We start from the raw sequence: 12,423 nt of genomic DNA, 5'->3' as shown, positions 1-12,423 counted from the left end.
GCACCGGGCCTCTAGTAAATAAATAAATAAAAATAAAAATAAATACTTTATATTTTTTCACTGGTAAAATGAATTGCTCCTTTTTTCCCCAGTGCTTTCCTAAGCAATTTGAGAATTTATCACAGCTTTCAAAAAAAAAAAATTTAGTACTCAATTTGGAATTTAAAGAGTTAACTACTTTTATTCAAAATAAAAATAACTTTGCTTTTTCCAATTATAAAACTAATACATGCCATTAGAAATCAAGCAATTCTGAAACATATTAAAAAGAGGAGAGCCCTAGCTGGTGTGGCTCAGTTCGTTGAGCGCCATCTCACGCACCGAAAGGTCGCCTATTCGAGTTCCCGGTCAGTGTATCCAAGTTACAGTTCAGTCCTCACTCAGGGTGCATACTGGAGGCAGCCAATCAATGTTTATCCTTCACATTGATTTATGTGTCTCTCTCTTTCTCTCTCTGTCTCCCTCTCCCTTCCTCTCTGTCTAAAAATCAATAAAAGTATATTTATTAAAAAGAAGAGAGTCATCAATAACCTGAATACCCAAACCAAATACTATGAACATTAAGACATACTTCTATGCATAAACATAGCTACTTAATGCATATATGTATTTTACATAAATAAAATCATACTTACTATAGTGGTTTTTCTAACCTAACATGTTTTAGATATCTTGAACAGCTACATGATGTTCCATTTCATAAATCATCCATAATTAATCAGTCACCTAAAGTTAAAGATTTATGGGTTTTTTTCAGTTATTCATTGTACTACAATAAATCCCTTTACATTCTAACTTTACAGTCTCATTTCATTTTTCTTTTAAATATGTTTTTATTGCCCTACCTGGTTTGGCTCAGTGGATAGAGCATTGGCCTCCAGACTGAAGGGTCCTGGGTTTGATTCCAGTCAAGGGCACATGCCTGGGTTGTGGGCTTGATCCCCAGTGTGGGGCATGCAGGAGGCAGCTGATCAATGATTCTCTCTCATCATTGATATTTCTACCTCTCCCTCTCCCTTCCTCTCTGAAATCAATAAAAAATATTTTTTAAATAAAAATAAGTATGTTTTTATTTATTTTAGAGAGAAAGGAAGGCAGAGAATGAGAGAGAGAGAGAGAGAGAGAGAGAGAGAGAAACATCAATGAGAGATAAACATCAATCAGCTGCCTCCTGCACACCCCCTACTGGGGATTGAGCCCACACTAGGAATCGAACCAGAGACCTCTTGGTGCATGGGATGACACTTAACCAACTGAGCCACACTGGCCAGGGCAATATTTTGTATTTTAATAAGAATATTTCCTTAAGTAATAATTAATTGACTACAAACCCAAAGGAGATCAGCTTTGGATACATCACAAAACAGGTTTTGCTATCAGACCACTAAGAAGGATCTAGAAATAGGAGAATGTAGCTGTGTGCATTAAAAGTCCAGGTCAACCCTAGGATTCACAGGGGTGAGGGTGGGAAGGGCGGGGTGGTAGTGTCACACTATCACATGTAAAAGTATATAAGGCAGAGGATCTACAAATTTCTCCAGGAGACCAGGAGACACTAATGACACACAGAGTACTGTCATGTAGCCCGGCCAAGAGAAAAACAATTTTTTTGCACAGAATAGCAGGACAAAAAAGAAAGAAAGAGAATTGTTTAAAAAGAGAAAAAAAGCAAAAATACAAAAAAGGGGGGCGGGGGTGGGTGGGAGGGAGCCCTAGCTGGTTTTTCTCAGTGGATAGAGCATCAGCCTGCAGACTGAAGGGTCCCAGGTTCAATTCCAGTCAAAGGCACATGCCTGGGTTGCAGGCTCGATCCCCAGTGTGGGGCATGCAGGAGGCAGGCAATCAATGATTCTCTCTCATCATTGATGTTTCTATCTCGCTCTCCCTCTCCCTTCCTCTCTGAAATCAATAAAAATATATTTTTAAAAAAAGGAGGGGGAAGAGAATAGCAGAAGGAATCTTACCAATACATTTCCCCAAATTTAAGCTGCAGTGTTAGCCAAAAATCCTGATTCATATTAGGTTATTGCAATGATATATAATAACTTTTGATTTCCTATCCTTTAAAGGCTTATACGCATTATATTGTATATATTACATACAACACATGGTATGAGAAGTATTAACTGTTTATGCTGCCAAAAGAGAACTGTGTGCTAAAAAAAAATAAAAATGAAGCTATTATATACCAAATACCAAAGATGTAGCTGCACTGTATATATGACGGCCAAATTTGCATCAACAAAGTGCAAAACAGAATCTCTTTTTTATGCCATAAGCATCTGTAGACACAAGCAGGGGACCTTCCCCACACGCCATGCACATCTATAAAATAAAAATGTTTTCCCTAAGTGGCAGCCCTGACCAACTTTAAAATCATTTTTCATGAGAGAATTTTCAGCTGAAAATATTCAAGGACACCTAAATTGTAAGTAATATATTTATTTTTATAATACTCATTGCAAATTGATTTTTTTAATTAAATTTAAAATATCTTGGCATGTAGGGATGGTTTCCGTTTTGGACATGTGGCAGTTAACTGGTTAAAAAAATTCATTTCAGTAGAGGAAAGAGATGACTTTGGAGAAAGAGAAAATTGTTTTGGAAAAGACATAGCATGATGGGGTTTCTTTGATTAGAGGTCAGGGACTGGCTGGAATGGAGATCCTACCCACAGAGAAAACAGAAGCAAGAGATCTGCTGTGGTGCTAGCAAAGTACCCTCTGACCCAAAGTACTGTACATGTCACATGAAACACAGAAGCAGCCAGCACCTCGTTTCAGGTGAAGGATGTCATCCTATACTTTTCCCTAGGTAGCTTGATGGCATCTCTTTCCAGGCATGACGAATCAATAGTGCATACAACCTCTCCACAGAGTAACTCTGATATTTTAAAAGGAAGTAGTTTCTCAAGTAGTAGAACTCAAGTAATAAAATATGTATACCCACCCATATGGTTGGAGGTAAGCACAAAAGAGCTTACCTTTAAAAATAATTTGCTTTCCACAATAGCAAACATATATAAAGATAAGACCGGGGTCATATTCTATAGAGCAATGAATCATGCAAAATTATTGTGGAAAATTCATTTCTTCCTACAACATTCAAATGAATTTAAACGGTGAAAGTTACCTCAAAAATATAAAACAGGTCATACATTTAAAAACATACAACATTTTTAAATAATAAAGGTAAATATAAATAATGTCTTCTAATATATCAGGAAACAAGAAACTATCTAGAGCAGCCGTTCTCAACCTGTGGGTCGAGACCCCTTTGGCGGTCGAATGACCCTTTCACAGGGGTCGCCTAAGACCATCCTGCATATCAGATATTTACATTACGATTCATAACAGTAGCAACATTACAGTTATGAAGTAGCAACGAAAATAATTTTATGGTTGGGTCACAACATGAGGAACTGTATTTAAAGGGCCAGAAGGTTGAGAACCACTGATAGAGGTTTCATTTATTTTCTAAAATTAAGGATTTTCTCATATCCTTTTAGTTAGAGAATGAACAAATTGAGGAAGAATGATTCTCCACTCTTTGAAAATTTACAATGAACAAAATCATTACTTGTTTTTAAAAATACCTTAAAGTTGAGATTAAGGGTTATACAAACCATGAATATATTTTATAAAACGTCAGACTTTTGTAACTATAAAATATTTTAATTACGTTATTCTTTCTATTATCAGGAAGCTATATTAACCTGGAAACTAATTCCTGAAATATATGGATAATTCTCTGTATTGGTTCTCTCACAATATTAGAAACTTTTTTCCTCATTTTAAACATCCCTCAGTATACTTACTATCGATGTACTACTATGGTGATGATTTAGGAATTGATATTCTTACATAGGACTTTCTCTATATATCAATATTAACAATGTTCAAAAATATTCCTCTATTTGAAGCTATAAGTATAAAAATTCAACTATTTAAAACAAAAAAGCAAATAAACTAAAAAATTGGTCAGAAAAATCTATTTTTTACATTAATGAGTTCCTGAATATAGTAAATATATAAAAACAAGTCAAATGGAAATGTTTAGACATATTTTTATATGTTTATATGATGAAAGCTTATTTATTATTCAAATTATTAATCCAAGTATGTTGAGCAGTGAGACAGAATTATGATGTGGCGCCCTCTGCTGGGTTTTCACAAACTCAACCTAAAATCACAATTAGTGTAAAATCAAATACTTGAGTGATTAATTTAAAGAAGAAAAAAAATCTGAAAAATTACTTTTTTAATCCTTGATCGTTTTAAGCCTTGGCAAAGACTATATAAAAATTATAATCAATCCTTACTTTATTGTAACCAATTTTTTTCATTAAGCAAAATATCAGTATAGATTTTTCTTTTAAAATATAAAGAGTGTAATGTAAAAGTTACAATAAACAACATGTTTTAACAGGTCTTATTTTTGTCACCACTTCTATCACTTGGAATATTCAGGATTTGAAGGCCACATTTATAACAAGACAATATATTCAGGTTTTGAAGGCCACATTTATGGCAAGACATTTTAACAAATTACTATTTTGGTCATTTATTTTTCCTGCCTTATTAGTTCTATCAAAATAGTTATTTTAAAACATCAGAATAACTCTTAATATTATCTTCATTATTAGAAAAAAAACTGAAAAATTTTAGAGATACTCATCACCAGTAATAATAAACTCTATAGTGTCCACTATGAAAATGCAATATATATTACACACTTTCTATACATTATATCCAGTTCCAAGAGATTTTTTAAAAATTGTGGCTCATGGAAATGATATAAATTGCTCAAGATGAATTTCAGAACCAAGATTCAAATGTAAGTAGGTCTCATTCCAAAGATTCAAATCTTACCACCAAACAATAGACAGCAGTGAAGAAATACTTTCAACATGAAATTTCTCCCTTTGTCAATGCAACAAATGAAGTGCATATTCTATGCAGACATTATTCTATGCAGACAAGTGAGGGTTTAAGGGGTGGGGGCAGCTGATAGGAAAAAATGTTAGAACAGTATAAGACAGCTAATCCATATATAAAGTAATAGCTTGGACCTTTAGGAAAATATTTTTGTTTTACATAATGCTGCCAGCTAGTGACCCTGTTTTATACTAAGTCACTGGGAACAATATTTTATTTTTACACTACTGAATCAAAATTTCCATATTTAACACTCTCCAATCATGTTCCTAAATGCATAAGCCTGACTTAATGATATTTTACATTACCACAGAATTAAAGGAGGATGCCTCTTCAACCACCATTAGCATCCCTTGGCCAGTCCTTGCCTAAAACCCCAATAAAAATGTGAGATATGCCTAAATAGGAAACAATTCAGGAAGTGCCAACATGTAGAAACGAAAAGATATCCATGAAAAATAAACTTACATAATTTTAAATATTTTAGAGTTCCTGAGGATATTTATAAAATCCTTAGTGACAAAATGCATATTTTTCTATACATGAAAAGTTTGCCATAATGTGGTGTATAGAATATGACATTATTCTATGCAGACCTAAAATTAGGGAATTTAATAAAGCAATACTATTAGCAAAGAAAATTGTTTTAGTTCCGACAATAAGTAGTTACAGTTCTAAAATTTCCTTTGAGAAAAAAGGTATTCGAGTACAATTTTTAACATTTACAACTGTCATATCACATTGATAATTCATTATCTTAAGAGAAATATCCTAAGCAATACATATGAAGGGGTACCTAGCTTCTATCATGGTATGCTATTTGGTGCAATGATATAAAGATTTTTTAAATTTCTTTAATAATATGACTTTATAATGATTTAAATGATTTTCTCAATGGAGAAATCACGACTTACAGGCTTAGATGAAAACAGCAATATATTCTATAATAGCATAATATTGCATAAAACAAAAACATTCTGGTATTAAAGTATATTAACAGCAAGGGAAAATGTTCTGGTTTCATTCTGTAGTGAGAGAAAAGAAGCAGGAAGTGGAAAAGAAAGCACCCAAACCACAACAAAGAAGAGACAGCCCCTTTGTTGGATTAACTGAGAAGGTCAAAATGAAAAGAAGAAACAAAGGGGATAGTACTGGAGAGTCCAGGATTCCTCTGACCTACATTCTCTCTCACGCACACAACTGCCAAGTGTAAAACTGCCTTATCCCACTTAGTAGGCGCACTGTATAGGAGGCTCATTTTGTAGCTAAAAACTGTAAGAGTTTCTATTATACACACATATTAGTCAGTATAATAAACATTAGTGAGAACAAACACCAATTATAAATTCACTTTTTAAAACACAAAATATTTCTACGTAGTGATCATATAACTTACAAACATTTCCTGTATTGTCAAAGCTGGTAAGAACATCTTCAATATTCAAAGATCCACTATTATGCCTAGAAAGGAATAAAACATTTTCTTTAATGATTCTGGAACATTAAGATTTGCTTTAAAAAAAAAAAAAAGTGATACACCCAATACTAACAAACCTTTCCATATTGTATTTTTAAAATATTTCTGCCCACTAGAGGGAGAAGGAAAATAAATAACAGAATATAGTCCTCCTAATATTTAATGAAATAACATTTCTTGATGCTTGATCTACATTTTAAAGTACTAATATTTTTGTTGTTTTAGTTATATAAAGGTGGAATTAATTATTAACCTTTTTTTTTAAATCCTCACCCTAGGCTATTTTTCCATTGATTTTAGAGAGAGTGGAAGAGACAGGGAAAGACAGAGAAATATTAATGTGAGAGAAACACATGGATTGGCTGTCTCCTGCACACGCTCCAACCAGGGCATGGGCCAGGGAGGAACCTGCAATGGAGGCACATGCCTTGATTGGAATCAAACTCGGGATCCTTTGGTCCACAGGCCTACACTCTCTCCACTGAGCCAAACTGGCTAGGGCAATTATTAACCTCTCTAAAGATAACAAAACCTTACACTTGGAGAATCTCAAAAGGAAAAGAAGCAATCACCCTCCAGAACCTCAACAATACATAAATGTACTTTATAACAACCCAAAGAATTCAGAACTTTAGTCACAAGGAACTAACCAACCTTCAGGTCTGCATGTTCCATCTACAGGGAATTATAAATGTCAGAGGGCAAATTCTTTGTATCTTTTGCCCACTAATCTTAATTCCACTCTCTTTAATTCTAATCTCTCTTCACTTGAAAACCCTTTAAATGTTTAATTTAATTACTAATATTTTATTCATCCTTATAAAAGATACTATTCTTCACATACAAATGGACCCAACAGTCAATAATAGGTCATAGAGTTTGAGTTACTTTTCCAGGGGTGGTAAAATATTGGTGCTAATGCAATCTTCTACATACTACTCTATATGCCTTAAACCAGGGGTCCTCAAACTACGGCCCGCGGGCCACATGCAAATACAAATATTGTATTTGTTCCCGTTTTGTTTTTTTACTTCAAAATAAGATATGTGCAGTGTGCATAGGAATTTGTTCATAGTTTTTTTTTAAACTATAGTCTGGCCCTCCAACGGTCTGAGGGACAGTGAACTGGCCCCCTGTTTAAAAAGTTTGAGGACCCCTGCCTTAAACCTATAGTTCTTTAAGGTATTATAACAATTTACAATAACCATTTATAATAAAATTTACAACAACACTACTTTAACTTTGACATACAAACCAGGAGATTCAATTCCATTAGATTCCCAGGCAGGGCATATGCCCAGGTTTCGGGCTTGATCCCCAGTGTGGGGCGTGTAGGAGGCAGCCAATCAATGATTCTATCATTGATGTTTCTCTCTCTCTCTCTCTCTCTCTCAAATTAATATGTATATATGTATGTATATATATATATATATATTAAATGGCTGCTAGGCTGTTTTGTTTTGTTTTGTTTTTGAATTTGAGCCCAGTTCGCCACCGACAGCCCTTTTTATAAGTATCTTCTTTCTCAGGATTCACACTACTAACATTAAAACTATACTTTTTAAATGTAACTTCAGTGTTCATGTTTGCCTCAGATGCCAGCTTTGCCAAGCTTTACATGGGCACCTATAATATCCACACATATAAGGATGCCATACATCTAATATCGTACGCATACCATTCCCATCACTATTTTTTATCTACTGAGCACTCACAGGATACTTACTAAATTCAGTGGGGTGAGGATTTGCTTTATGTTTTTCCTTTCCCTAGAGAAGCAATATATGATCTTGCTGCAGTGTATTTGTTTTACTAGAAAGATGCATCACAAAGACAAAGTCATTCTTGACTTCTTGCCCATTCTAAGCTCCTAGGACAAGCCGAAAGTCAAGAGTTTTCTAATTCAGCAATTACCATAGCAACAGGAGTCTTATTCAAAGAAAAGAGGACAGTTAAGCCTCTCAGCTTTTTCTATACCTAAGACATGTACATATTTATAAATGAATATTTCAGGCAATTCTATGGTTCCAAATATAATGGAAGTATTGTAAAGCTTTCAGAATATATAAATTCCTACTACACTAAAAATAAGTTGACATATGGGGGAGTGGGGAACAATTTCTAGTATCAATACAGTAAATTCTGTATGAAAACAGATTCCAGCTTATAAATCTAGGAGAAAGAATTTTTAATGGAAGATTTTTAGTATAAACGTCTCCTACTATGTATTAGTTTCCTGTACATGCATCTATCTAATAGCAAGAACCTCTTCTATAAAGTTCTAAGAAATAAAGCACCAGAAAGACAAGAAGATTTTGCCAAGGAAAAAATACAAGTCATGTCCCAAAATTTGATTTCCGAATTCTCAATACTCACTTTAGAACAAAGAGTCGACCATTCTCAGATATTTAGAAAAGACAACAGATCTTGGGGATTTCATAACCTAATGTTTACATTGTCCAGACTTTTGCTTCTGATGAAAAGTTACCAAGGGAAATTCTTTATTCTTTCTTTTTAAGAATCATCATGTAAAGCTGACAGAAAATAATGGTCAAAGTTTTAATGTGGACCACTGCTTATAAACCTTTTAACAGTATAAAAAAGATACACCTATGTATTTTGAATTCAAAAATATCTAAATTGTCTAAGTATTTACCCTCTTGGAGTATTGATTTCAAGTCGAGTAAAACTTTACAAAAACAAACAAAAAAAACTTTAAAGAAACAGAAATCAATATGTAGGGAAATTTTAAGGATAAGACTAATAAAAAGTATTGGTAAGTATTAATTACCATATCAATTACCATATATACATCATCTCTGTTAAACCGTAGCAGGTGATCTTAGGTGATAAGAACTAAGAATGCGAAAATGGGGTTTATATTTATGATCTGTGAGGAATAAAACATCCCAAATGCTCAACCCTTTATTAGAACCCAGAAGCCGATCCACGTTATAACATGCATTGACCACCATTCCTCCCCATAGAGACGGTGGTCTTCTCAGTAGCCTCTGATGATTATGCCTTGTACTTGTTGATTGCTGTTTTCTAGTGCCTTTCCCCTCATCGGGAATGATTTCTTCCATTCTCCCAGAATGTTCAAATACTTCCAGATCCAGTTTAAACTGCTGCTCCTCAAGGCCTTCAAAATCACGCGTACCCTAAACTCCTAATATGCGTGAAGTTTTCCAGTCATTTGGTAATTAGTTATGCATTGCCTGGTGATAATTCTTAGAATAGATGTTTAACTTAACTTTCCTTCTTATTTAATTATTATTTTAAAAAAATTTTGTTAATCTTCACCTGAGGATATTTTTTCCATTGATTTTTAGAGAGTAGAAAGAAGGGAGGGAAGGAATGGATGGAGGGAGGGAGAAACACCGATGTGTTGCCTCCCATACAAACCTCGACCAGGCTGGCAAATGAACCTGCAACCCAGGTATGTGCCCTTGACTGGGAATTCAACCCATGACCAGGGCCAATGCTGTACCACTGAGACACACTGGCCATGGCTTAATTATTTTTTATTATTTAACTTTTCACTTATTTAAGCTCCTTGAGGATAATATATCTTATATTTCTTTTTGTTTACCTACACAGAAGGTGCTAATAAATATTTTTGATTTGAATTTATTTTAAATTATTCATCATGTTTTTTCAATCATTCCATAGTGTTGAAACCCACATGAACAATATTAGCAATGGAATGGAATGAATTGTTCTTGTAAGAAATCCTCCCCTAAGCAATGTCAGTAATTTTTTTTTAATATATTTTATTGATTTTTTACAGAGAGGAAGGGAGAGGGATAGACAGTTAGAAACATCGATGAGAGAGAAACATCGATCAGCTGCCTCCTGCACACTCCCTGCTGGGGATGTGCCTGCAACTAAGGTACATGCCCTTGACTGGAATCGAACCTGGGACCCTTAAGTCCGCAGGCCGACACTCTATCCACTGAGCCAAACCGGTTTGGGCAATGTCAGTAATTTTTGTTGCAATTTCCTATATAGTAACAGAATTATGGAGTAAGAAATGGAATACTCAGAATAATCAATGAGGAAATTGGTTTTACTAGGCCTCAATCCTTTCATCTGAAAAATGAATAAATAGATGCATGATTGCCTCCCAAGAGGCCAGATGTGTAGAAGTTAAGCTGGGTGAAAGGTACCTGGAGCTCCTTGTACTATTTTTGCAACTTCCTGAGAGTCTGCAATTATTTCAAAATAAAAGTGTTTAAAAGTACAGACTGTGGAACCAGACCACCAGGGTTTGAGTAGAGGCATAATCAATGGAGTTATTTAACCTCTCTGGGCCTTACTTTCATCTGTAAAATGAGGATAATAACAGTATTTACCTTATAAAGTGTTATGAGGATTAAATAAGCTAATACATGTAAACCACTCACAACAGTGCTTGTCACATAGTAGGCACTCAATAGTCAGCCATTATTAATGCTGTTATGACTTTTTTATATGCATTCTAAGATCACGTTCAGTTCTAGAATTGTGTACATTTAAGTTATTTGGGCAAATATTTTTTTAATCCTTATCCAAGGATATTTTTCCACTGATTTTAGAGAGAATGGAAGAGAAAGGGAAAGAGAGAAAGAAACATCAATGTGAGAGAAACACATCGATTGGTTGCCTCCCGAATGTGCCCTGACCAGGGCCCAGGCCAAGGAGGAGCCTACTACCGAGGTACCTGCCCATGACCGGAACCGAACCCGGGACCCTTCGATCCACAGGCCGACGTTCTATCCACTGAGCCAAATAGGCTAGGGCAAATTTTTAGCTCAGTCACCTCTCTTCTCTCCATAAAGTAGGATTAAATGTCATATTTATATAGACATACCCGTATTTTTTCTTCCAAAACTGGATATATCACAACCTGTTGGAAAGGAGTCTCAGTTTACATTCTAGCCTGGCTTCCAGCTACATCCAGGTCATCTCTATACTCTAGGTGGAGAACCACACCTTATTTTGAAAGTTCTCAAGAATAACAGATGTCACATGCTCTCTGGCAATGCTTTCCAGGGCCTTGCAGACATCAGGAAATTATTCTTGGCACAGTTTACATTTATTGCCTCTTGTCACCAGTAGATGTGAAAGATATGTTTTAGAACTTTGTACCTGAAGACCCCTGGATCACTCTGTTTTTCCCTCTCTTTAATTTCCTCATATATACTATCTTCCAATTGTTTATCTTCATTTCTATTTCCCAGAGTTATTGTAAGGATTACATGAATTAGAATACATCAAAGCACCCCCCTCTGTTCCTGGCTCATACTAAGCATCTAATGCATTTTTCTTTCTTTCTTAACCAAGGACTAAACTAATTATCTCTATTAGAATGTGAGGCAATTGAGGTGTTCTAATTAGAATCTCATAAAGAATGTACAGGCAAGCTAACAAACCCAAAAGTTCTTATCTTTCATTTGAAGTTTTCAATAAAGCAGTATTACCAAACCAGTTCCTAGTTGTTCTTCCCTGCTCACCCAGTCAATTTTTTGTCCAAATCCCAAATTTTAGCTATTATGGTGTCTTTAAAGCTTAAATATTTTAAACTAAAATGGTTCAAGGAATCCTATATAATAAAAGGGTAATATGCAAATTGACCCTAACAGCGGAATGACTGGTCAATATGACATGCACTGACCATCAGGGGTCAGACACTCAATGCAGGAGCTGCTCCCTGGTGGTCAGTGCACTCCCACAGGGGGAGCTCCGCTCAGCCACAAGTCGGGCTGACAGCTACAAGCACAGCAGTGGTGGTGGGAGCCTCTCCTGCCTCCTCAGCAGCGCTAAGGATATCCCTGCGGGGAGCTGGCCTAAGCTGTCAGTCGGACATCCCCCGAGGTCTCCCAGGCTGCCGGAGGAATGTCTGACTGCTAACTTAGGCCCGAAACCCCGGGGAGCGGGCCTAAGCTGACAGGTGGACATTCCCCAAGGGTTCCCAGACTGTGAGAGGGCACAGGCCGGGCTGAGGGACCCCCTGCCAAGTACACAAAT

At 35.5% G+C, this 12,423-nt stretch overlaps 1 protein-coding gene across 1 annotated transcript in view; it reads right to left on the bottom strand.

The window, feature by feature from the left end:
* CAMKMT (calmodulin-lysine N-methyltransferase) overlaps positions 1-12,423 on the bottom strand; it is a 278,568-nt gene that overhangs the window by 259,935 nt on the left and 6,210 nt on the right. The window contains exon 4 of the mRNA XM_005864842.2: positions 6,334-6,398. Coding sequence (XP_005864904.1) covers positions 6,334-6,398 — 65 coding nt within the window. The remainder of the gene's footprint in view (positions 1-6,333; positions 6,399-12,423) is intronic.

This window comes from Myotis brandtii, unplaced genomic scaffold (genome assembly GCF_000412655.1).
Source record: "Myotis brandtii unplaced genomic scaffold, ASM41265v1 scaffold191, whole genome shotgun sequence".
In the NCBI taxonomy this organism is placed as follows: domain Eukaryota; kingdom Metazoa; phylum Chordata; class Mammalia; order Chiroptera; family Vespertilionidae; genus Myotis; species Myotis brandtii.
Note: the sequence above shows the minus strand (reverse complement) of the source record. Positions and strands in the feature narration are given on the sequence as shown.